This window comes from Ochotona curzoniae, unplaced genomic scaffold (genome assembly GCF_017591425.1).
Source record: "Ochotona curzoniae isolate NIBS_2020 unplaced genomic scaffold, NIBS_Ocur_1.0 scaffold_4505, whole genome shotgun sequence".
NCBI lineage: Eukaryota > Metazoa > Chordata > Mammalia > Lagomorpha > Ochotonidae > Ochotona > Ochotona curzoniae.
Genome location: NW_024467118.1, coordinates 1,150,413 through 1,177,303, shown reverse-complemented (window position 1 = coordinate 1,177,303; position 26,891 = coordinate 1,150,413). Strand labels below are relative to the sequence as shown.

At 55.5% G+C, this 26,891-nt stretch overlaps 1 protein-coding gene across 1 annotated transcript in view; it reads right to left on the bottom strand.

The window, feature by feature from the left end:
* HTT (huntingtin) overlaps positions 1–26,891 on the bottom strand; it is a 114,001-nt gene that overhangs the window by 69,255 nt on the left and 17,855 nt on the right. Inside the window, exons 3-16 of the mRNA XM_040966451.1 lie at positions 23,783–23,903; positions 21,828–21,887; positions 21,581–21,660; positions 19,099–19,237; positions 14,467–14,608; positions 13,889–14,067; positions 10,691–10,895; positions 9,626–9,673; positions 7,827–7,907; positions 5,313–5,653; positions 2,191–2,287; positions 1,899–2,002; positions 750–861; positions 408–545 (exon numbers count right to left, since the gene is read on the bottom strand). Of these exons, the coding sequence (XP_040822385.1) occupies positions 408–545; positions 750–861; positions 1,899–2,002; positions 2,191–2,287; positions 5,313–5,653; positions 7,827–7,907; positions 9,626–9,673; positions 10,691–10,895; positions 13,889–14,067; positions 14,467–14,608; positions 19,099–19,237; positions 21,581–21,660; positions 21,828–21,887; positions 23,783–23,903 (1,847 nt within the window). The remainder of the gene's footprint in view (positions 1–407; positions 546–749; positions 862–1,898; positions 2,003–2,190; positions 2,288–5,312; positions 5,654–7,826; positions 7,908–9,625; positions 9,674–10,690; positions 10,896–13,888; positions 14,068–14,466; positions 14,609–19,098; positions 19,238–21,580; positions 21,661–21,827; positions 21,888–23,782; positions 23,904–26,891) is intronic.

Here is a 26,891-nt window from a genome sequence, read left to right as displayed (position 1 = left end):
GAAGGAGGGGACGGGGCCGCGGCAGGAGGACGTGGGGCCGCGGCAGGAGGACATGGGGCCGCGGCAGGAGGGGACGGGGCTGCGGCAGGAGGACGTGGGGCCTGTGGTAGGAGGATTTGGGCCTGCTCAAGTCCAGCCATTCTGTGCTCCCAGCGCTCTAAGCCGTGAAGGCACACTGTGCACTTCAGGCCTAAGCTCCACAGGCACGGAAACTGGCTCCCATTGCCCAGATTTCTGTTTTCCACTTTCCACTTTAACTCTGAGCATCCTCTCTAAGGGAGCTGGCTACCACCCAGGTTTAACGGAGAATTACAATGCAGAACACTAGAGGCCCTGAGACCACAAGAGCCGAGGCTAAGGAAGCCACTCTGAACGCAGAAGGAACGTAACGTGTGTGTGTCACCTACCGGGGGACTCCGCAGTGTCAAGAGGAGCTTTGTACAGTCTGCTGAAGAAGGATTCGGGGTGAAGGCCCGCCGCTGCCCCGATGCAGCTGAGGGCTAGGGCCTTCACGCTGACCCTCACGTCCCTATCCGGAACCAGCACTGCAAGAGACCAGCAGCCACCTTCAACCCAAAAGCAGCAGGCAGATAGCTTCCAAATAAGCAACCAGGACCCCATAAACTAGCTCCCCCACAGCATCCCACCAGCTGTGAAGTTCAAAGCTGGTACCCCACTGTGCTACAGTCAGGGAACCGTGCAAATGCAGCCTAGATGTCCAGAACCCAAAGTGTTCCCTCTGTACTTACCGCTCTTCTCGCCAGTCAGCAAAAAGGACGCTGATAAAAGGCGGACACAGTGGACGAGAGGAGCAGAGTCGCCATCAGTGGCTTGTCCTATGTCGCCTCTGATGCGGCACAGCTAGACAGAGAGATGGAGGTGGGCTGGTCTGCCTTGTGACCAAAGCAATACATCCATCTACTAAGCCGACATGCGAGACATTTATGGCCGTAAGTGTAGGGCACAGGGCAGGGGATGAGCCTGGCACGCATGGAGGGCACACTGGTGGAATGGTCACAACTGAGGGCTCAGGAAAGACTGCCTGGGACAGCAGCAGCAGAGAGGAGTAAGGCTGGGGGACGCCGAGGCCAGGGAGCAGGCCTGCATTGGGGGGGTCTAGGAAGGACCTGCTGGGGGACGCCAAGGCCAGGGAGCAGGCCTGCATTGAGGGGGTCTAGGAAGGACCTGCTGGGGGACGCCGAGGCCAGGGAGCAGGCCTGCATTGAGGGGGTCTAGGAAGGACCTGCTGGGGGACGCCAAGGCCAGGGAGCAGGCCTGCATTGGGGGGGTCTAGGAAGGACCTGCTGGGACGCCGAGGCCAGGGAGCAGGCCTGCATTGAGGGGGTCTAGGAAGGACCTGCTGGGACGCCAAGGCCAGGGAGCAGGCCTGCATCGGGGGGTCTAGGAAGGACCTGCTGGGGGACGCCGAGGCCAGGGAGCAGGCCTGCATTGAGGGGGTCTAGGAAGGACCTGCTGGGGGACGCCGAGGCCAGGGAGCAGGCCTGCATCGGGGGGTCTAGGAAGGACCTGCTGGGGGACGCCGAGGCCAGGGAGCAGGCCTGCATCGGGGGGGTCTAGGAAGGACCTGCTGGGACGCCGAGGCCAGGGAGCAGGCCTGCATTGAGGGGGGTCTAGGAAGGACCTGCTGGGACGCCGAGGCCAGGGAGCAGGCCTGCATCGGGGGGTCTAGAAGGATCTGCAGAAGAGGCATCTCTGACTAATCAAACTATCAACATGTGCTCCCTCAAGGACTTAGAGCACATCACGTTCTCACACACAGCGGCGGGGGTGGGGGCACGACAAACAAGAACCTGAGCCCACGCACACCACCACGCAGCGGCCAGGAGAGCTGTCCTCAGCGCCCCAGGCATGCCGGGCACGCCAGACCTGCACCTCACCTTGGTTTCCGGATCCTCATCTCGGGGAACAAGCCTCTCCAGGCTACTGTCGGAGGACTGCCTGCTGTGACCGGTGGTCTTCAACGAATGGACCTGCTGAAGGGCTTCAAGACAGAGGCAGAGAGGAGGCTGTCAGCGCCCCGCGCCAGCACAAACCCTCCCACTCAGGCCCAGAGCACACGGCAGCACAGAATCCACAGTGAGAGACACTGTGTCCCAGAGACTGAGGCAGAGAAAACAGACATGGCAAGGTGGCCAGGGTGGTCACCGCAGTCACCTGCTGCCCACGCACCAAGGGAAGAGTTCCTGAAGGCCTCTTCTTCCTCTCCTTCATCCTGGAGCTGTCCAAGCCGTGTGCCCACGTCGTGGCTGTCGGCACCGTCCAGCACCTGAGTGGTGTGAGGGGGCCATGAGATGCTGAGCAGCAACCCCCAGAGGACATGGCCTGGACAGACCAAGCGCACAGAACAGTCACTCGCGGGAACCCAGGGCGGCCGGGCGCCACCTCTGCTGCACAAGGCAGGCCTTTCTGGCTGCCAGCTTCAGTTCTAACCTGGAAATCTCGCTTTCTGACAGAAAAAGGAAAACCAAAACAAAACTCTAGCCTCATAAATTCTTCCAGGTTATTGGAAATGAAGACAAAACTTTCAGAACAAAAACCCATTAATAGTTATTTCTTAAACTGCTAGTACCCGGCACTAACCGGGGCTCTGTTCCCTTCGTCTGGCCCAAGGTCTGGCCGTGGCAGCAGGTGGCAACAAGCTCCCCTCAGCTGCTACCCCAGGCCAGGGACTGAGTGACGGACTCCCAACCACAGTGGGTCGGTACTGAGACGTACCTCTACTGCTGCCTCGCGCTTCTTAAATTTTTTGTTTGAAAGGCAGATTTACACAGAGAGCAGAGACAGAAAGAGACAAGCTCCACCCCCGGGTTCACTCCCCAGATGGCCACAATGGCCAGAGCTGAGCAGTCTGAAGCAGGGGCTTCCTCTGGTGCGTTATACGGTGCAGGACCCAAGGACCTGAGCCGTCCTCTGCCACCTTCCCAGGCGCATTAGCGGGCAGCTGGGATTAGAACTGGCAACCTCATGAAATGTGGACACCAAACATGGAGGCTTAGCCTGCCACAGCACAGTGCAGTCCTGGCGATGCTGTCCTAAGAATACAGACTGGGGTCAGCACCGTGGGACAGCACAAGGAGACAGCATGCCACACGGGTGCCCGGTCCATGTCCAATCCTGCTGGGGTCCATGCAGTAGGTGTGGATGACACAGAGGTGTGAAGAGAACAGCTCCCCTGTTTGACAGGGCCTGGCGGGTGTCTCTCTGACCACCTTGACACAGTCTCACCCCCTTTTTGCATGGACACTTGATCACCCCACTAAGAATTCTGTAATCTATTGAGGCACTGTTGTTTGCCCCTGTGAGATGGTTTCTGCTACCGATGTGAGCTGGAGAGTTAATGTCACTGATCACGTCTTGGTGGGTGGGCCTTTAACTGCACACAAGAGTGCAATGAAGCCATTTCTGGACACCCGACTGTGTGCCTACCCGTTGCCCTGGAATCTGGCCCAGACATGTAGCATGCATTCTGGGAAATGGCTTGATAAGAATTCTACAAACTAATGGAAGTGATGGGAGTATAAGCGGAAACTGCTATGGCAAAAAAAATATAGTTACTGTGACCTTAAAGGTTAGCCTGTCCTTGCAACTCTTTAGAGCATAGAAAATGTAGCTGCTTTAGCCGCTTTCATAGTTTTTCAACTAGAGGAAATATAGGATGACTATTAACATCACAGAGATATACTTTTGATTATTGTTTGATTGCTTATGAGGCTGTAGAGTCTGCAGTTGGAGGGGGACTGAATGTTTGAAGCTTTCTGTCTTAGATCCTTAGTTTTTTCTCTTTTGATGTATTTCTCCCATTAAGTGATAGATAAGTTGTGAAAATAAAATGTAGTAGGAATGTTTTACTGATTAGCAGGTAACCATCTGTGCCTTGGCCTTGGAGTTCTGGCTGTCACCTAGTGGCCACTACTGAACAATGAATAACGGCTTGCTTTAAAGAAACTGATTATAGTAACTACAGAATTATCTTTAAGAGCAGCTGGTTGACCATGAAGTAAAGAATATAATAATGAAACATCTGTGCACACCCAGTTAGTCATGAAGTAACAACAGAACAATCAAACGGTTGTGCAGAGGCCTGTGATGTGTCTGAGTAAATAGGACAGCTTCTCCTTGAGCAAGAGGGCACCACGTGACAGTGTCTGTGTCTTTATCGCCAACTCCACGCTCCCTTCTCGAGCTCCCAACTCAGCTGGAGCTGGCCTCTGACACAATCCAGCTCCCTGCTAACGTGCCTGAGAAAACACTGCAAGATGGCTCAAGTCCTAGGAGCACTCAAGTCCACACAGGAGCACTCAACAAGCTCTTGGCCGCCAGCTCCCACTCAGCCTATCTCCGGCCATTGCGGCCATTTGGGGATGAATCAGCACATGGAAGATCTCTTTCTCACTTTCTTTCCCTTAGCTTCAATTTTAGAATAAAAATTGAATAAACCAATTTCGAAAATGACTACAGATATGTTAATAACAGACTCCTTCAGGATTCTTAACCAGGGCCCAGGGCACAGGGACTAGGGGAAGTAAACTGTAGGACAGGAAGGCACTGCGCAGACAGGACGGAGTGCGGGGTGAGCACAGTACAGGACAGGACGGAGTGCGGGGTGAGCACAGTACAGGACAGGACGGAGTGCGGGGTGAGCACAGTACAGTACAGGACGGAGTGCGGGGTGAGCACAGTACAGTACAGGACGGAGTGCGGGGTGAGCACAGTACAGGACAGGACGGAGTGCGGGGTGAGCACAGTACAGGACAGGACGTAGTGCGGGGTGAGCACAGTACAGTACAGGACAGGACGGAGTGCGGGGTGAGTACAGTACAGTACAGGACAGGACGGAGTGCGGGGTGAGCACAGGACAGGACAGGACGGAGTGCGGGGTGAGCACAGGACAGGACGGACGGAGTGCAGGGTGCCCTGGCTGTTTCCCCTGAGCTTGCTCCAATGCACAGAGCTCAAGCAGTGGGCCCTACCCCACATGGGAGCTCTACACTGCAGCCTGCAGTCCTGATACCTCCCACCCAGACCCAGTCACTGTGGGTACTTCTGAAAAATTAAAGCAGGTAAACCACGCTTACGGCCTTGTTCAACCCAGAGCCACAGAGCTGCTTCCCATGGGGAGCATCAGCCGAGGGCACACTGTCCAGGAGGGCACAGTGTCCAGCAGGGCCCGGAGCCACATCAGGGAGATCAGACAGCAGCAACAGAGGGGGCAGGCCTGGGTCCAGGGCAGGGCCCAGGAAGACAGGCACCACCCACCCTCACCACAAAGCAGGGCGCTCCTGTGTACTTACAATTTCAGAGCTGTCTGACGGTGTCACAGCGGAATCAGGCCCTTCGGTGGTGGTCTGGGAGCTGTCACTGATGGGAGAGGAGGCCTGCGTCCCGTCGTTGAGGTCCATGGCAGGGTCGGAGGGGACAGCACTGATCTGGCTGGAGCTGTGGCTCAAGATGTCCTCCTCGTCCGCATCGGTGGCGGCACTGGCCAGGTCACAGCTGGACAGATCCACAGAGTCCGCCTGCAGCGTGTGCTGGGAGCGCGGCTGCTCCGTGATGATGTCATGGTCCACAGCACCAACAGCGGCGACTCCTGAGGCCACAGCCAGCTCGGCCCCGATCTCATCCTTGACAGAGGCTAGACAGAGAACAGCCAGCGGCCGGGCGCTGGGCGTGCTGCTCACTGCTCGGAGACCCGCAGATCATCAGAGCCCGTACACCCAAGGCAGGGTGGCAGCACACCCTTCACTCACTCACTCACACACACACCAGCACACCCTTCACTCTCTCACACACACACACACCAGCACACCCTTCACTCACTCACACACACACACACCAGCACATCCTTCACTCACTCACACACACACACACCAGCACATCCTTCACTCACTCACTCACTCACTCACACACCAGCACACCCTTCACTCTCACACACACACAAGCACACCCTTCACTCTCTCACACACACATGCACACCCTTCACTCTCACACACACACACCAGCACACCCTTCACTCTCACACACACCAGCACACCCTCCACTCTCTCACACACACATGCACACCCTTCACTCTCACACACACACACAAGCACACCCTTCACTCTCACACTCACACACCAGCACACCCTCCACTCTCACACACACACACACACACCAGCACACCCTCCACTCTCTCACACACACACACCAACACACCCTCTTCTCTCTCTCTCTTTCTCTCTCTCACACACACACCAGTACCACCCCCAACCTCTCATTCTCAGTGAGATTTATGTAAGCATGAGGGTCCACTGCAGATGATGGACACTGTCCAGTAAACACTTGAAGGTGAGCTCACTCTAGAACCTTCCAGCCCTAGTGGGAGCCCCGATCAACAAGTGCAGTAGCCCAGAGACAGCAAAGAGTGCTGGTTGGCTAGGCCAGGCACTCCACATGAGGGGTGGTCAGAAGCGACAGAAGTTCAGCCTGCCATCATAGAAAGTTCCTAACTCAGTCTTATTTGCCTGTGGCATAAATTCACACCACATTCTCTTAGTCCAACTTTTAAACAATCCATTGAAATACAAACCAGCATAAATAAAGTCAGCACAGCAAGGCCTACGCTATCAGCAACCGTCACTCCAGGGACAACCGAGCCGGTCAGCAGCTGAGCTTCTTCCACGACAAACAGCTGTAATTTCTCTTTTGTAATCATGAAAAACTAATTTTTTGTAAAATGAACAAATAAATAACTACCACTGCACTTACTCGACTTTCCTTTTTCAATAAGAGTGGCTTAGCAGGCTAGGCTGCTGCCTGTTACAGTGACACCCACACCGGGTGCCGCTCCAGTCCCAGCTCCCTGTGAACATGCACGGGGAGGCCGGAGAAGACGGCCCAGGGCTCGGGCCTGTGCTGCCCAGACAGAGCTCCGGGCTCCTGCTCAGCCCAACCGAGACACACCTGTAGGCACCTGGGCAGTCCATCAGCAGATGCAAGACATGCAAGACCTCCCCCACTCCCCTGACCCCCACACTCTTTCCCAAGTGATTCCTTTCAAAAAAGTAAATGATAAGGGTTTAGCACAATGGTGCGTGACCTAAATCCTCACCTTGCACACCCCTGGATCCCATATGGGGACCAGTCCATGTCCCCGCTGCCCCGCTTCCCGTCCAGCTCCCTGCCCAGCTGCCCTGGTTCACGTCCAGCTCCCTGCCCGTGGCCTGAGAAAGCAGTGGAGGACGGCCCAGGGCCTTGGGACCCTGCACCTGAGTGGGACACCTGGAGGAAGCTCCTGGCTCCCCGGCTTCAGATTGGCTCAGACCCGGCTGCTGAGGCCGCTGGGGGAGAGAGTCAGCAGACGGAAGACCTTGCTCTCCCCTTTCTGTAAAGCTGCCCTTCTTTTCGTTGTTGGTGTTTGGGTTCTGTTTTTGTTTTGCTTTTGTTTTACTTTTTTGTAAACCTGCCTTTCCAATATGAATAAATAAATAAATCTGAAACAAAGATTACCCTGGTCTAACTTTCATTCACATAAAATGAGTGAGGGAGGATTATCCAACCAAGCCCACTGTCATTTGATCCAGTCTGCCGTATTTTAATGCCATCTTTCATAAAGTACACACAATGTAATTAGATAAGCTATCTGGCCCATTTTCCGATCAACGCACGGGACTTGGAGCCGGCCTCTCCCACGTGCACAGCCGCACTCGGGCACTGCAGTGCATGTTGCACTCAGACATGCGGCAGCCCCAGTCCCCCGCGGCACAGGGAGCTGCAGGGCAGGGGGGACCCCACGCGTGTCCAGCTCGGCTGCCGGCCAGCGGGCCTACCTGCGAAGGCTGAGCTGCTCGCGTCAGACCTCGACTCCGAGTCATCTCCCCAGACTTCCTCTTCTCCCAGGAGCACTTTACCTGGCAACCAATGCAGCAAAATTCCTTTTAAGTTTACTAAAAACAAGGACTTTACAAATTAGGTAGATGCTTTATCACTCTAGCTTATACCTTATGAATATTCAGCACAAAGAATGCAACTATTCTAGAATCTTATCAAACCATTACACCAGGCAGCGGTTCTCATGCTTAACACAGCGTGCTGAAGCAATTAACACGACTGACATAGATCACCATTTTGAAATAACTTGCATTACTATTTAATCTTAGAAATACTAAGGTGTAGCTGAGAAGATCCAATCCCATTAGCGCTTAGAGAATTCTCTGGACTTGCCGCGGCCACCTCAGAAACCACCAATAAAACTTCCCGCCCAGAGTGCCTTTCGCCTCCCTGTCAGCTGACAGAACTTGGCAGTGAGCAATGTGAGAAGATGAAAGGAGACTTCTCAAAGTTCTAAAAACACATATCCAAGTTCAGTTCAAAGTACACGGAGGCAACAGAAGACACCCAGGATCCCGCCTGACGCGCGGGCGGATAAAAGCTGCTAAGATACTTCCACGAGCGGTCGGAGGCACGGCCACCTCCATCGCCAGTGACACCACAACTCTGCAAAGGCTCAGTGTCACACCACCACCTAGCTTAAGCACCAAGCCAGAGGACCCTGCAGTGAGCTACCTGTGAGTGAGGGAGGGCCGCCCCACCACACGTGCCATGGCCACACGACGGGCTGATGATGGCCTGGCCGGCATCCCTGGAAATACGGACTGTGTCACTCGTGGGCCCACTCGTGTGCTGCAGTGTTCATCAAGCAGTATTCGTACTCGAGCCCATTTTGGCAAATGTTTACTTAACTCAGTGAGTTCTACAATTCTGATATTGCTAAATCCCATTCAGTACTGCGAACACTATTGGAAATACCACTCAAATCTTGCCATGAGAAGGGCTTAATCTCATAAGATTCAAGACAGAAAATCACAACAATTATTCCATAAAAGAAAACACTTGGTGCTAGAAAATGGTAGTATACTGCCACTGGCACAATGCCACGGCTGCCTAACCCTTCACTTGCAGCACCAGCTTCCTATACAGATGCTGGTGCAAGTCACAGGTGCTCCACTTCCCAATCCAGCTCCCTGCTGTGGCCTGGGAAAGCAGAGGACAGCCCAAAGCCTTAAGCCCTGCACCCACACGGGAGAGCGGGAATAAGCAGCTGGGCCCTGGCTTCAGATTAGCTCAGTTCTAGCTGTTGCAGCCATTTAAGGAGTGATCCAGCAGACAGAAGCTCTCTCTCTTCCAAGCTAAATAAGTTTTGTTTTAGAAAACAATGATAATATACCAAAACTACAAGATTATATCAGAAACAGAATTCATTTATTTTAGCAAATTTAGTGAACCTAAGTACCAGATCAGTGTGGTATGTATAGAGTTAAGTATCATTGAAAGTGGTCACCATGTCCAAATTCACATAATTCCAAAGCAGACATTTAATCATATGGCCAATATCAAACCAAACCCATGGGGAAGATCCACTTCCTGCGCAGAACTCAGCCCCACACCCGGCCACACAGTGAGCGTGGGACAGTGGGCTCCAGCAAGGCGTGGCCACAGAGCAGTCAGGGCCTTCTCTGCGCAGTTCAGGGTGAGCAACGGACAAGCCGTCAGGAGCTGCACTCCCTGAGGGCGACAGAGAGGCCGAAGGGACAGGACACAGGGGGACAGCAGGCGCCGCAGTAATCACCTTTGTGCTTTCTGGCAAGGACAGGGCTGCATGAGGAACCCCCTCCAGCTGCAAATCAGAGAGAGCGACAGGTGAGTGCAAGCTGCTGGCACCCGGAGAACCATGATTGCTCACAAAGTCTGACTCACAGTACCAAAATTCAACGCTTCAATCACAACCTCAATGTTAACACCGACACTCAAATGTGCGAAAATGTGACGTAAAATATCAAAATAGCTAAAATAATCACACTTACAAAGCCAAATAAAAAAAAACATTAGAAATATCAAAAGTATTTGGCCAACAAATCTAGCATAAACTTGCTTTGGAAACAAGCTTTCACTCCACCACTGTGCCGGGCGTACCCCGGGCAGACATGACCAAGGGCCCACCACTGTGCCGGGCGCACCCCGGGCAGACATGACCAAGGGCCCACCACTGTGTTGGGTGCACCCCGGGCAGACATGACCAAGGGCCCACCACTGTGCCGGGCGCACCCCGGGCACACATGACCAAGGGCCCACCACTGTGTTGGGCGCACCCCGGGCAGACATGACCAAGGGAATGCACAAGACACACGGCCGCAGACACTCAGGCAGCTGACAGTGTGAGTGTGCTGAGGTGAAGGAGCAGTTGCACCTGCTCAGTCACGCTGCATTTTAGTACAGGGGCTCCCACGACTCCAGTTCCCAACAGGGCCCACCGTGCAGGCAGCTGGAACCAGGAGCCAGCCCCCGGCAGTTCTGGAGAGAGCAGCCAACATGGGGCAGTGGGGGCATGGGGCGGCTGCAAAGTCGAGGGTAGAAGTGCTGAAGCCCGCACCCAGAGGACAGAGGAGAGTTCTGGAACCGACACAAGAAGGATCCTGGAAAAAATACCTTTGCCTCTTAGCACACTGGAAATGCCACAATGACACAGCCATGTCCTGCCCAAAGAGCCAGAGGTTGCGCACTGGGATCAAATACTGACCATGTTTTATTATCAACTAATGGCTCTTCAGGAACAAAGATACGGACTGTTCAGCTTGGGGCGAGGTCCACAGCCCTACAGGGCACTCACAAGCTCATGACATCACAACTGTCTTACCGAGAAGTTCCACAATGCTCCCGCTGCGACTCCGGCTGCTGGATTCCTCTCTGGCGGCGGCAAGCTGCCCAAGGCCGCCTGGTGTAGTCAGAGCTTGCAGGAGCTCCGGTGGGGGGGTTCGCAGGAGCTGCTGCAACAGCTCCAGTGCCCCTGTGACAACGTTGTGGTCGTGGTGCTGGGTGTGGCGCAGCGTCAGCTCATAAACCTGCAATTACAAACACGGGGTCTGGCCGCAGCTCCGTGGGCTTGGCTGTTTGTTTTTAAGTGACCAGAGAGGATAGCAGGATCTCGCCGGTGGCCACTTCCCAAATACCCACAGCCACCAAGCCAGAAGAGAGTAACCTAGCTGGGTCTCTCACGTGGCAGCAGGGGCCCAGGTCTTTGGGCAGCTTTTATTATCAGGGAGCTGGACCAGAAGTGAGGCAGCCGGGACTTGAACCGGCACTCACAGGGGATGCTGGTGTTATGCGCATCAGCATTAACAGTCTGTTACAACACACACCTCTCCCTTTTTCCAAATAGGTCTTTTTGTGCTGACATTAATTCCATCCACCAGAGACGCAGCGTGCTAAGGCTTGTGAACCCCAGTGCTGCTGACCAGTCAAGGGGCAAGGCCCAGTGCACGTGAGGTGGCAGCTGGAGGGGCAGGTATCAGCACACCTACCAAATGGGATCAGTGCTGCCCACCCCACACGCCGCTGCTACACACAAACTCATCATTCCCTTCAGTTAGGGTCACCAGAGACAACAAAGGTGTATGGTAAAATCTGAATTTCAAATAAATGAAAACTGATGTTTAGTATAAGTATATCCCAATATGGCATAGATCTAATACCACAAATTACTCACAATTTATCAGAAGCTCAAATGGCACTGGCACCTGTACTTTTATTTGGAAAGTTTGCCAATTCTACAGTTACCATGGAAGTTAACACATATACACACACATATATTTCTTAAAAAATCAGTGTAGAAAATAAAAAGCCAAAGTGGCCATCTTCATCATCTATTTTAACTCTTCATATATATATATTTCAAAGGCAGAGTCACAGAGAGAGATCACGGGCACACTCCAGATGGCTCAACGGCAGGAACTGACTAAAGCCGCGAGTCCAGAGTTCCCTCCGGCTTTCCCTGGGAAGGGCAGGGCACCCGGGCCATCCTCCCTCTCCCACAGGGACAGCGGGGCACCCGGGCCATCCTCCCTCTCCCACAGGGACAGCGGGGCACCCGGGCCATCCTCCCTCTCCCACAGGGACAGCGGGGCACCCGGGCCATCCTCCAGGGCCTCTCAGCCACACTAGCATGGAGCAGGATCTAGATGGAAGCATAAGTAAGATCCCAATCACATCCCGCATGGGATGCCAGCACGGCAGACTGACTTCAACAGTCAGCTGTGCCATGACACTGACCAGCCTAAATCTGGAGGTTGACCAGCCGCCGTCTCCAGGCCCATCGAGCCCAGGCCTGCTTCTGAACGCAGCACAGGGGCTGTCGGGGGGCCTCTGAAGCACACTGTTAGAGTGAGAGCGGCCGTGGATGCTCTGGGACTCCCTGCCAACACCTCATTATGGAAGGCATTCTCTCTAGCAGAGCGCCTCCTGCCCGTTCTCTAGGAGAGGGGGGCCAGCACCCACACTTTCCACTCCTCGGCTGCTCCCCCAAACACCAAGGGCAGCAGCAACAGTGTCCACATTCCCACAGTCACATGTCCCTGGACACAACTTCAATCTTTTTTTTTTTTTTTTTAAGATTTATTTGTTTAAAAGTCAGAGTTACAGAGAACCAACACCAAGCAAGAGACAGACCATGTATCTTCCAGTTCACTGCCTAGGGGGTGGCAAGGCCTGGGCCCCGGGGGAGGCCAGAGCCAGGAGCTCCTTCCAGGCCTCCCCAAGGCTGTCAATGAAGTTGGGCCATCTTCCCCTGCTTTGCTCAGGACGCTGGCAGGGAGCTGGATCTGAGGTTGAGCAGCAGTTCAACAGAAGTTGAGCAGGTGGTGGCTTTACCCACTAAGGCACAAAGCCAACCCCACTGTTTAAATCTTACGTGCTCTCCCTTGAAGTCTAAAAACTTAATGAAAAATAACAGTACGTATCTTGTTAGCTATTTCTGCCACAAATCCAAGATGCCAGACACAACGAGCGAATCACAAAAGAGGTCCTTTATGAGGGCAGGGAGAAAGCATGAGCAGAGAGAGGAAGAGAGAGGACAGAGGAGGTGGGAGAGCAGAGAGGGTGCAGAACAAAGGCAAGGCACCTTTACAGCAAAGCGCTGGGGACGGGAGTGCAGCTCTGAGCGCTCACAGGCAGGAGGGCGGATCACCGAGCAGGGCCGCCAGGGACGGGCCAGGAGGTACAGAGCTTGGCAAAGAACACAGTTTAACCCTAAAGGGCATGAAGCTCCCTCGGCAAGTGCACCTTAAGGGGCCCGAGACGTAGGGGATTTTAAAGTGGCACCGGGTAAGCAGGTATTTAAGATGGCGGTAGGTCTAATCTGTCTTCAGGTCACTTCTTTCTGAGTCACCCCTTACAGAGTTATTCATGGATACATATCAATGTACAAAATAAGCACATTAATGTAACCAAACCCAACGGGCAGATGGACTACCTTCTAATCTACCTGCTGCGTGCGCACAATCCCCCACACCTCACCCTGCCACACCATCGGGCACTCCTCCACCACCCGTGAGTAAGCTGTGCCCAGGCCTTGCCTCTTCCCTGCTGCCCCGCCCGCCACCTGTTGCAAGGGTTACTTCCTGGGGCTCCCAAGCAGAACAAGCCATGGCTTGGGCACCTTCCTCCTTGAACCTGAGAGCATCTTACTGTGAGAGCAGCAGGGGAACCATGCGGAGCTCTGGCCGCCTCCAGGGACCCACACCGCACCCCAACAGGCTTTTCCCATGCCTCCCCGGTCAGGGGCAGGGGCAATCGCCACTGTACTTCGGTGCCTGGCACACACAGGGAGCTCAACGTGCACCACGTGGATGAACACGTTTTCTGACCCCACTTTCAGAAACAAGGCAGCAGCGGTCCCCATGCCAGGCAGGGACTCATGTGACGCACAAAATGTTTTCCTGTCACTTAAAAGGACACTGGCCATGGCAACTGCGTGGCCCCACCACAGAGCCCACACTGACTCGTGGCTCTTTGGAGGTGTGCCACTGAAGCCCAGGGCCCTGGTCAGGTGTGCACCTACCTGGACAAGCTGCTCTGCCGAGGGGCAGACTTCCATCTCCTTGCGTGTCACCCCAAAGCTGCCCTTCAGGCTGGTATCCTTGACCTGCTGCTGTAGCAGGGGCACCAGATAGCGCAGTGTGAGCAGCACCCCAAGGACCAGGACTGTGGGGTGCTCTTCCTCCACAGGAACCAGCAAACCTGCAAAGGCAGCACCAGGTCAGGAACTGTGCGGACCGGGCGGCCCCAGGAAGGCTCGTGGAGCCTGGCCGTGAGGCACAAAGGCACCTGAACACAGGTCCTCGCCCAGAGTAAATGACCGCTAGCTCTCTGCGGCATTTCTAGTCCTGATCTCAGTTGCCAAACTACAGGAAATGTTGGCTGGCCCAGGAGAACCCGCAGGGGCAGACCCACTGCCCAGCCAGGTGTCCTCCAGCCTGACTGGGTCTGCAGGGCACAGAGACCCCGGCTGAGCCCCAGCAGCCCCAAGGCACTCCACACTCACTGGCCTAATCTGGAAGAGGGGCGGTTCCACCATAACGGCTGGCGGAGGTCCACTCCGAGTAGAGGCTGGGGACCCCACGCCTGGCCTCTCCTCACCTAAGAGCACGTTCAGCAGCCAGCTATAGAAATACTGTGTCCTCCGCGAGTGCTGGCAGACGCTCACGGCCACGCTGGCTGCTGTGCGCCGGACGGCCGAGGAGCTCGACTTCAGGTTTGCGACGAAAGCCTTTAAGAGAACCTGGGAAGCAAAAGTCCACGTGTTCCAAAGAGGAAGCCGCTGGGAGAGCTCTCCTTTCTGTCACACCACCTCACCAAGGGCAGGCTCACGGCGGCACTGCTGACACCTCACCTTACCCTTCCTCTAACCTGCACACAGGAACTCCGCTGCAAGCCACCACAGTCACAGGCTCAGGCACTCCTCCGATGGAGTGTGAGACCCCCAGGACTGGCACACACTCCAAGGAAGAGGAGGCGAGACCTGCCAGGGCCCGGGACACAGCCACAGAAGAGCGCCACCTCCAAAGAGGACCCTCTACCCCTTCCCAGAAAGCCCACAGAGGGAAGGGGACTCCAAGCCGTACCAGCTGGTAACCACCGCGTCCCACCACAAGCTGCGCCAAGGCCTGGGGCCAATCACTGCTAAGTGTGCGCACAGCGTCACAGCCTGGCCCTTGGACAAATGAGGGCTCAGGTGGACAGGCAGGACCCACAGTGTGGGCACCACACAGGCTCATCATGACACAATGCACAGACCCAAGAGTGGAAACCCCAAGCAGTGTGCTGGCCCAGCTGCAGAACCCACTCAACTCAGATCTGGCAAACTACTACAGCCAGAAAACAAGAAATCAGAATCTCGAAGAGCTTTTACTGAAAACAACCACATATATATCATGCAAAAACTAAATTCAGACTCATTCATAGATGAAGGAACTCAGAAAAGTTCATGGAAAACAGAATTAAGAGATAGGGCTGGTGTACTGGAATAGTGAGTCGGGCTCAAGGTCAACACCGCCATCCCACATGGAGTCCAGTTCAAGGCCTGGCTGCTTCGTTCTCCAGGGAGCAGCAGGACGGCCTAGACACCGACCTGGGAGACCAGGAAGGAGCTCCTGGCTCCTGGCTTCAGTGTGGACCAGGCCCAGCCACTGTGGTCATTTGAGGAGTGAGCCAGCAGAGGCAAGATCCCCTTCTCTCTCTAATTCTACCTCTCAAATAAATAACTATTTGTTTAAAAAAAACCAAAAACTATGGGGCGGGGGAGGCGCACAATAGCCTAGTGACTAACTTCCTGCCTTCCATGTACCAGGATCCCACATGGGCACCAGTTTGCATTCTGGCAGCCCCACATCCCTCCCAGCTCCCTCCCTAAGGCATGGAAAGCAGTGAGGACGGCCCAGAGCCTTGGGACCTGCACCCACGCGGGAGACCTGGAAGAAGCTCCTGGCTTCAGATCAACTCAGCTCCAACCATGGCAGCCACTTGAGAAGTAAACCAGTGGATGTAAGATCTTTGTCTCTCCTTCTCTAACTCTGACCTTCCAATAAAAACAAGTAAATCTTAAAAATTTTAAATCTCTGCATATGAGAGGTTTTCAAAATGCTCATGGAGAACATAAAAAAAACAACGATTTCAAAAATTTTTGGCATCAAAATCTTATATTTCCATTTTTCCATGATCTTTCTGAAGTATCCTCCTATAAGATTAAACTTTTATTTTGTTTCAAAGATTGATTTATTTTTATTGCAAAGATTTACGGAGAGGAGAGACAGAGAGGAAGACCTCCCTTCTGTTGATTCACTCCCCAAGCGGCTGCAATGGCCTGAGCTACACCAATCCAAAGCCAGCAGCAAGAGCTTCTTCCAGGTCTCCCATGCGGGTGCAGGGTCCCCAGGCTCTGGGCCATCCTCCACTACTTTCCCAGGCCACAGGCAGGGAGCTGGATGGGAAGCAGGGCCGCCGGGATATGAATCAGCCCATATGGGATCCCGGAGCAGGCAAGATGAGGACTTTAGCTGCTAGGCTGCTGCATCAGGCCTGAGGCCAAACTTCTAAGCACAATGCATAGCACAACAACAACAAGTTGTTGGGAAAACAAGTTGGCATCCTCAGGAAGATAGGGCAGTTGTGAGAAGTAAACATCTGGTCCACTGTCAAGGTGAGCAGACACCAGCCAGCAGGACAGCCTGCAGAAGGAGCCACCTGGCAGTGGGCTCACACACCTGAAAAGCTGTGAGGTAAACTGACAAGAGCGGCCCAAAAAGATCCCACAAACACCAAGACTGCCAGCCTGCAGTGCTCTGCCAGGATGGCGCTGGGAGGCGCTGGGAGGCGCTGGGAGGCGCTGGGAGGCACTGGGAGGCGCTGGGAGGCGCTGGGAGGCACTGGGAGGCGCTGGCAGGCACTGGGAGGCGCTGGGAGGCGCTGGCAGGCACCGGGCCTCGGAAGGCAGCCAGCCTCGGGGTGCTGGAGCGCACGCAACCCTTCTAGCACATCCTTCAGCAAGTCTCACTTTCTCTGGCCAGCCCTCAGCTGGGTGGGCAAGGCCACGTCTCCCGATCCTGCGAGGAGGGGAAGGTGCACCCCACTTGGCTTCAGTGCACGGACTCCCTGCAGAGGCCACAGAACAGCCCAGCTCACAACTCGGACAGCAAGGGCGACGCAGAGACCGAAACAGGCACTGCGGCAAGCAGGCCACCTCAGGCAGCAGCCAGCACCAGACAGGGGCTGCAAGGACCACCTTCCCCGCTGGGTATGTCCCTGAGGGGACACACAAACACCTGCTCCGCAATTCTGTCTTCCTCTGAGGGAAACGCCAGACATGGGTGCAGCAGTTCCAGGGTGCACAAGGACTCCCCACGGAGGGCTGAGCGTGCGCACTGAGATATGTTACAGGAAATGCAGCAAACAGGGAGAAGCTTACACAAAAGGCGCACGGGTGAGGCGGCAGCGGCTGCTGACACCGCCAACAGCCCACAGGAGCCTGGCGGTCGCCATGTGAGAACGGAAACCTCAGGACAGCGAGACGGCAGAGGGGACAAGGGACAAGCCTAACACAATGACAGACAAACTCACGGACACGCAAGCAGTGACCACAAGGTAAAGATGCACCTGTCCTAGAATAAGAAAAACAATCCAAATTTTTCAAAAACACAACAGCAGTACAAGCACGTTACTCCGAAACGTGAAATGAAATCCCAGCAGAAACATGGAAGAGTTTGTCGCCTCAAGAAGGGGACACACTAGCGGGGGCTCGCTCGGCCATCTGCCTCGGACCCTCCTGGCTATAATGCATTTCAGTGATCATAAATGTGAATAAACATAAAGAAAAAGAGGAGCAGAAAAACACATAAGGGTTTTTAAAAACCAGAGGTTCAAGAAAAAGATAATTAAAAAACAGCATCGGCTTCCTCCAATGGTGATCACAGCCGTCAAAGCAATGAGGGAACCAAGAGCTAAAAGACCCCCTAACCACCTCTGAGCACAGCCGTCCTACAGGCAGGCAGGGAGCACCCAAGCCAGCTGCCCCAGGGCACCCTCCCCATCCTGAGGTGGGGAGCACCCCCCCAGCCAGCTGTTCCAGGGCACCCTCCCCATCCTATGTCCGGGAGCACCCGAGCCAGCTGCCCTCAGGGTGCCCACCCCATCCTATGTCGGGGAGCACCCCCAAGCCAGCTGCCCCAGGGCGCCCTCCCCATGCTGAGTTGGGGAGCACCCCCAGTCAGCTGCCCACCCCAGGGCACCCTCCCCATGCTGAGTTGGGGAGCACCCCCAAACCAGCTGCCCCCAGGGCGCCCTCCCCATGCTGAGGTGGGGAGCACCCGAGCCAGCTGCCCCCAGGGCACCCTCCCCATGCTGAGTTGGGGAGCACCCCCCAGCCAACTGCCCCCAGGGCGCCCTCCCCATGCTGAGTTGGGGAGCACCCGAGCCAGCTGCCCCCAGGGCACCCTCCCCATGCTGAGTTGGGGAGCACCCCCAGCCAGCTGCCCCAGGGCACCCTCCCCATGCTGAGTTGGGGAGCACCCCCAGCCAGCTGCCCCAGGGCACCCTCCCCATGCTGAGTTGGGGAGCACCCCCAGCCAGCTGCCCCAGGGCACCCTCCCCATGCTGAGTTGGGGAGCACCCGAGCCAGCTGCCCCAGGGCGCCCCCCATCTGGAGGCGCAGCTAACAGCACCAACGCCGCTGTGGTTTCCTTACTGCATTCATTCTCCTGACTGGGTTTGCTATCTATTAACAGGAAAACTTTGAAGCACAGAGAAAAAAAACTTGAGAGGCTAAATCAGTTATCCAGGGCCACCAGAGCAGTCCCCACTAACATCTGAAACCTTCCCCCTGTGGCAGGCACAGTAACATGTCATCTACAAGAAAGCCAAGCTCAGAGTGCTGGACAATCTGCCCACAGGGACAGAGGCGGCCTTGAGGACAGACTGAACCCACCCAATTCCACAAAGGGTGCTCTCACCACTGCAGCACCCTGAGCCCAGGACTCGTAACAGAGTGATCCCACGGTCAAGTTGCCGATCCTACCTGCAGTCCTGGAACAGGCTCCTCCCTCCCCACAAGACCAGTCTGCTCTGGGAAATGCCCTGCAGCCTGCAGCTGTAACCCTGGCCCTGCTCACCGCCACAGGGAAGGGACGGCTGCCCAACTGCCCACGTGACCCCGAGCTGCACTGCCCAACTGCCCACAAGCCACCCGCCGTCTGCACGTGACCCCGAGCTGCATCATACCTTAATCTCATTGTCATTTGCGAAGTTGCCAAAAGCAGCCATAATTTTGGGGACAGCCGTAGCCAAGGTCTCCTGGACGGACTCCTCGGGTCTCTTGCTGGTTCGAGTCAGGCACGGCAGGAGGTTTACCAGGTAGGGCCTGGGGAGGGGCGGGGCAGAGGAGCCTTAGGAATTGCTCCAGGGCTTTACCTGGGCGTAAGCAGCCACTTCTCAGAGAAGCCAGGGCTCCACACAGGACAACCAGGCACAGCTGTGCAGGAGAAGGCAGGGCAGGGTGGCAAAGCACATCCTTCACCCCGCACTGCCCACCTCTACCCTGGACACCCCGCACTGCCCACCTCCACCCTCCTGGGCACCCCGTACCCTACACTCCCCACCTCCACCATCCACATAACCCGCATTCATAGATGACACCAAAACCCTGTCTCCCTGAAGTGCTGGCAGCCAATTGCAACAGTTATGCGAATACTCCTATTTTCAACTAGAAAACAGGTAATACCCCCCCAAAAAACACATCACTTTAAACAGAAAAATTAAGAAATCAGATAAAGCTGTCTTGAAAAAGGAGCACTTATAGCCAAAGTGTTTAAAGTGTGAATAACAAATGAGACCCGAGTTTAAGGCGTGGCCCCTGAGAGAGGAAAACAGGAAAGCAGGAATCTGGGTTGGAGCATCTGGTTGGGCACACAAGCCTGGCCAGAGTGCGTCCTCCGCTCCCTGGTGGCAGGGACGGGCAGTAAGTTGTTCAAAGCCGGCAGGCACTTGGGGTACTTTATCAGACAGCGAAGAGGGGCGGGGCCTCTGAGGGGTGACGGGAAAGGCAGTTCCGGAGGATGACTGGCGCAAGTGTCTGAGGCAGGAGCAGGCAGGAACAGCTGAGGTGGGCTCCAGGTCCTGAGCAGCACGGGCAGTGCCTAACTGACCATTATTACCCTCCCTCCTTTCCCCCGGGGAGAGTTAGAGCGGGGGGAGACCGAGAGACCCTTCCTCTGACATTCAGTCCTCAAACGGCTCCAACTGCGGGCTTGGCCCGGTCAAGTCAGGAGGCGGGTATGGGGCCTACACCCTGGGCTAGCTCTCGCTGCTTTCCCAGACCATCAGCAGGGAGCTGGGACACAAACCAGTACCCACAGGTACGCCAGCATCACAGCAGATTCACCCACAAAGTCACAGTGCCAGCTTCCCAAACGCGCTCTAAGGCCAGAGTGCCGGCCATGTCGGGACCCAGGGGTGTTTAGGATCGATCCGATGTTCCGAAACAGGGATAGAGAGGGGGAGCGCTTGTGTACACGTGAGATACAGGAACAGCTGCTCATCTGCCGCCGCGCTCTCCACGCACTTAGAGCTGCTGGGTCCGGGCGAGGCCAAGGCCAGAGCCAGGACGCCACCCGCACTGCCTGTGTGGTTACTCAATCCGAGAAGTGAGCCAACACCTGCTGCCCACAGGGCGTGTGAGCAGGACGCCAGAGCAGGAGGCAGGTGGGGGCTTGCACGTGATGTTCCGACGTGGGACACAGGCGTCCTGAGAGCGGCATGCCTGCTGTGCCGGATACCCGGCTGCCAGGCTTCACGTCAAAGTGGAACCAAGAGTGTGTGGGATTCGCATACACGTCACAGGCTGAGGACACAGAAGGGAATGGAACAATGGTCCTGCACTTGTTTCTCAATTCATTAAGTCAAACTAAGGAAAAGGGTGGGTACTGTGGTGCCTGGTGGAAGGCGTCATGGGCTAAATCCTCCCCTTGCAAGTGCCAGCATCCCATATGGACACCGGTTCATGTTGGCCTGGCTTTTCCACACCTCATCTAGCTCCCTGCCTGTGGCCTGGGAAAGCAGCAGAGGACAAACCAACACCTTGGGACCCTGCACCTGCAAGGGAGACCCGGAAGAAGCTCCTGGCTCCTGGCTTCAGGTCGGCTCAGCTCCGGCTGCCGTGGCCCTTTGTGCAGTGAAGCAGCGGAGAGAGGATCTAGCTCTCTGTCTCTTCTTTCTGTAAATCTGCTCTGCCTTTCCAATAAAAATAAACTAAAAAAAAAAGGACAGAACTCAAGTCAAGTGTTCACAGCGCAGCATTCATAATTTTGCCCATCTTCTGTAATGGCCACAGTCAGCGACAACGAGGCCGGTACCCTACCCTCAGCCCAGTGGACAGTCTCTGCCAGGCACGTGACGGGCAGGCGCTGCTGTCAGGGCAGGCAGCACAGAAAACAAAACGGCCCTGCTTCACACACTCCCTGAGTCTCTCAGGAGAGGCTGGGGGAGAAAACACTCAAGCTCCCCGACTGAGTGCATGGGAATATTCCTAACAGCAATCACTGCTTCCAGCGGGGCAATGGTGATCCACCTGCAGGAGGCCGGGATGGAGAATCCTGAGGGAAGGCTACTGGGCCGGGACAGAGCAGTCACACGTAACGCAGCAGCCCACCAGTGACGTGACGGCCCCCACACCAGAAACGCTAAGTGACACAGCGCCACAACTGACCTGCACTTCTGAGGCCGGACCAGGTGAGCCAGCTCAGCGAACCTCCACAGGGCGGCACGTAAACTTCGAGGGGCGCCATTCTGGGGGTTCAACAAGCGATGCGTTACACATAGTCACCCAGACACCATTCTAATTCCTACCTAAGCGGCCACGAGTAAGCCGCAGAAAAATCAAGTCTACCCCACGGTCCCTGCTAACTGCTGCTGTAACAGCACCGTGTTTTCGATAATGGAAACAGAAGACATACCTTTTTAATTTCTTTATAGAGTTCTAACTGCAATCTTGGGAGGTTAGAATCCATCAACGCCTGCAATAAAATACAAGACATTTATTTATAGAAAACATGTTCTATTAGCAATTCTAAAGAAAACTAAAAAATAAGATCTCAATGCTGGAACAAAAAAACGAGTGAGGTAGGGCCCCTCACTGTTGGTAGGCAGACAGAGCAGGAATGGCCAGAGAGCGGACACAGAGCATTCCTCGGGACAAGCAGAGGAATGGAACTGTCACGCAACCAAACGGCGCACAGAGTCACAGCAGAACGGCACGCCCTCATCAGCCCGCAAGCCGCACCTGCGACCCCCACTCCGGGCCTGACCGGCCGCCAGGACAGAGAGCTGCTCCACCCACTGGCTCACGCCTCAAACGCCCACAACCCCAAGTCAGGAACTCGGCTCAGTCCCCCTTGAGGGTGGCGGGACCAGAGTACTTGAGCTGTCCTGCCGGGCCGCCCAGGACTCTGCCGTGGCCAGCGTACGACCCCGAGACGGTCACATCCTACAGGACTGTAACGGACAACACTGTCTCACAAACACATGACCTGGCCTGGCAGACTGACTGGCTGGCCCTCCCCTGGCAGGCACTGGGATCCCACAGGAAAACTGGTTCTAATCCCGGTGGCCCCACTTCCCATCCAGCTCCCTGCCTGTGGCTGGGGAAAGCAGTCAAGGGCGGCCCAAGGCCTTGGGACCCTGCACCCGCGTGGGAGACGTGGAAGAGGCTCCTGGCTTTGGATAAGCTCAGCTCCAGCTGCTGCAGCCATTTAGGGAGTGAATCAACAGATGGAAGATCTTTATCTCTCCTCTCCACAAATTTGATCTGCCTTTCCAATAAAAAATAAATAGATCTTTTAAAATATATGTATATATACATAATATATAAATCATGACTGCTATTGTAGCTTGCACTAAAGGTTCTTAAATCAGCAACACAAATAGGAAAAACATATGAAAGCACCGCTCTTTCATCACATTGATCTATCATTTCATATCATTGATATGCAGACAGACCTACAGACGGTGTCACTCACCTGTGCACTCCCAAACAGACGCGACAGCCAGGCCAGGCCCAGCCGGAGTCTGCAGCCCAAACTCAGGCCACAGGCGGGCAAGAGAGACAGGAGCCAGCAGCGGCCGACCCTGGGTCTCGGGCCACAGCCCCAGGCCCCAGCAGCCCTGAAAGCAGGGCTCTGCAGCAAGAGTGCCACGTGACCAACAACAGGGCAGCTCTGCCCACGCTGTCGCTCTGCCCCTCAGCTCCCGCTGGCATGAAGCCAGAGTCCACATCTCTCTCTCACACACAGATCCTGCCTTACAGTGCAGGAAGCTGAGGCTCCAACGAACCACACCCTAGCTCAGCTCAAGGTGGCAGAGGCAAGGCTCTGACCCAGCTGCATCCCACTCTAAGCTAAAGCTGCTGAGTTCCTCAGACACAGGGACAAAGGGGCGGCTGCCTTCCCAACAGGCGGAGCCATGTGGGACGTGACCCCCTTGCAAAGCTCTCACCAAGAGGCCCAGGAACCATGTTACTACAGATCCTGACGGGCCAGGGGCGTCACCTCCATCCCACACCAGGGCCTGGATCGGATTTCCAGCTCTGCCTCCCTTTCCAGCACCCTGCTAGTGTGACCACGGGAGGGAGCAGCCACGGCCCCAGTCCTGGCTCCCATCACAGGGGACATGGTGGCGTTCCCGGCTGCCAGCCCCGGCATGAACAAGTCTCAACTACCGTCAGCATGTGGGAGTGCACCAGCAAATGAGGAATCTTCCCCACTCTCTTTGTCTCTGGGATCTCAACAAAATCACTAATAGTACACTCAGTAGGTCACAGCCGTGGCAGCCAGGCCAGAGGCCCCGCCTCCTGCAGCTGGGTGGCTCCTAGCTGCGCCCACCCCCACCCCCCATCCCCCACCCCCATCCTCACCTTGATGACCTTGTTGAGGCACTCGTCAGCCACCATCCTGACATCGGACTCAGCATCGTCGCTGCACAGCAGAAACAGCTCCATCGCAATGCCCAGGAGCTTCTGGAATTCTGGAGAATTTCTGAAAAAGAAAAGGTCACAGCCACGAAGATGCAACCATCCCTAACGAGGTGTCCACTCTCCGCACGGGACTGTGCGGTCCCAGAGTGGCCACGGCGGCTCACCCCGTGACACAGGCACCACACTCAGGCCAAACACTGACGGTCGGGGGACTGAGCGCAGGTACACAGGAACTCCGTCCCGTCCTCGTAATCCTTCTATACAGATGAAACTGCTAAAAGCAGCTCTCAACAAAAACAGCACACTACCAAGCAAGCCTCATTTACTCTTCAAAACTTCCATTTTTGTCATCCTTTTAAATGTTTCACTTTAAAAGCTAAAAAGGAGTCAGACTGCTTCAGAAATCGAAATCCCACACAGCCAAGTGCTTTGCCCTTGGCTCACCTTATGGGGCGGTCAAACTCACTCCTACGGCTTTGCCTCTTTCGCTCCCCAACAGCCCCCAGGTCCACACAGGCAGCACCGCAACAGCCACAGGGTCACAGCACACGTGCCTCCGCTGACATCCAGCCTAGACCCCTGGGCGTGAGCACATTCACCTGCGAGAGCCCATCCAGGGCACCGCACACCAACCTGAACACAGGCTGGGGACACGAGCTGTGGCCCACGTGGGAGACTGACTTGGGGGCACCGTGGTACCTGGGCTCCACGGAACGCCAGGAGTCCAGGGCACATGCCGCTCCGGACTATCACAGGTGCACCGCATCTCCCGTCGCCTGGAGTGGGCAAGGCTGCCCCACGTTCAGGCAATTCAGGCTGGGTTCCGTTATTCCTAATGCCAGGCACAGACACACTCTTTTCCCAAACAGTAAAGCAACGTAACACTTCCTTCAAACACAAGTCTGTTACCTTGTATCTACGTAACACTTCCTTCAAATACAAGTTTGTTACCTTGTATCTACGTAACACTTCCTTCAAATACAAGTCTGTTACCTTGTATCTTGTGCTAGAAACATGAGCTCACTCCTCACTAACTTCCACTCTGTGTGTTCATTCTAAGCAGCATTTTAGGGTCATTACCGTAACACTGACTTTAAGATTTCCTTTTAACAATTATGTACTTGCTTTGTGGATGCATATGTTCAACACTGTCTCCACCTGGGGTGGGTACCTGTCACAGCAGGGGAAATGCCAGCTGGGACATCGGCATCTCCGAGGCCAATAAACACCAGGAGGCAAAAGGGCGGCTCAAGTACCCGGGTGCCCGCCAGCAACAAGGAGACTCGGAGCAGGTGCCAGCTCCTAGCCTTGCCCAGGCCCAGCCCTGACTGGAGGGAGCATCTGGACAGAGGACCAGCAGGAGCAAGAGCCCTCCACCCGTCTGTCTTTCAAATTAAAATAAAAAGCCTTGAAAAGCACCTACACAGAAATTTAGATCAGTTTTTTTTAAAGATTTATTTTTATTATTTTTTCATTGGAAAGGCAGATATACAGAGAGGAGAGACAGAGAGGAAGATCTTCCGTCCGATGATTCACTCCCCAAGTGAGCGCAACGGGCCGATACTATGCCGATCCGAAGCCAGGAGCCTCTTCCGGGTCTCCCACACGGGTGCAGGTTCCCAAAGCTTTGGGCTGTCCTCGACTGCTTTCCCAGGCCACAGGCAGGGAGCTGGAAGGGAAGCGGGGCTGCCGGGATTAGAACCGGCGCCCATATGGGATCCCGGGCGTGCAAGGCGAGGACCTTTAACCACTTGTGCCACCGCGCCGGGCCCTAGATCAGTTTTTTTTAAATATCTGGGTTTATGGAAGATCTAACTTTACAGCATGAACTCAACCCTGCAGAAACGCAGTCAGTGCACTGCAGCAGCCTGCACGGGTCCTGCATGGTCCTGCACGGTCCTACACGGTCCTGCACGGTCCTGCACGGTCCTACATGGTCCTACATGATCCTACACGGTCCTACATGGTCCTGCATGGTCCTGCATGGTCCTGCATGGTCCTGCACGGGTCCTACATGGTCCTACATGGTCCTGCATGGTCCTGCATGTCTTGTCACTTCCTGTATTTCTGTAGACCATGCCTTCACCCAGCACACCTCCTAGCAGTCTTGTCGAAACAAAGGGTACGCTCCAGGGTTCCGAGTGTCTCACCAGCAGCCACACTACTTGTCAGGGACTGCCTGAGGCGTGCTCTGTGCTCCCACTTGTCTGCTCCTTTGAAGCCCAGGCCCACCCAGGGCAGTCAGCTCCCAGCAGGGACAGGCGAACAGGAAAACTTCTGAATTTACACGGACAGCAGACCACAAGCCAATCTAGGATGGCTGTGCTTTACTGTAATTCTTCTGAGAATTCTCAAACACAAAACAGAAAGCCACACATGAGACAGAGCACCTGGGCTGAAGGGGCCCTTGTTCAGAGTCAATGACTCCCTGGGCGGACAGAGCCGGGCCTGGTGGTAGGGCTCCACACGTGTGCAGCCACTGGCCATCACTGCTCGCGAGGGCAGCAGCCTTCCGCAGCCTGGCTGCCTGTCCTGGCGGCCACCGAGCCCACCATGGTGGCCACACCCCACAGCTGCCCCAGCCATGGCCACACACACAGCACTCTGGAGATGGGGCACTGGGATGTGACCACAGGAGCAACACTGCCAGCACTTTCCCGATTGAGGCAGCAGAGGGCAGCAGGGGCAGCAGGGGGCAGCAGAGGGCAGCAGGGGGAAGTAGGGGGAAGCAGGGGCAGCAGAGGGCAGCAGAGGGCAGCAGGCGGCAGCAGGGGGCAGCAGAGGACAGCAGGGGACAGCAGGCGGCAGCAGAGAGCAGCAGGCGGCAGCAGAAGGCAGTAGGGGGCAGCAGGCGGCAGCAGAGGGCAGCAAAGGACAGCAGGGGGCAGCAGAGGGCAGCAGGGGGCAGCAGAGGGCAGCAGAGGGCAGCAGAGGGCAGCAGGGGGCAGCAGGGGGCAGTAGGGGGCAGCAGGGGGCAGCACAGGGCAGCAGGGGCAGCAGGAGGCAACAGGGGGCAGCAGAGGACAGCAGGGGGCAGCACAGGGCAGCA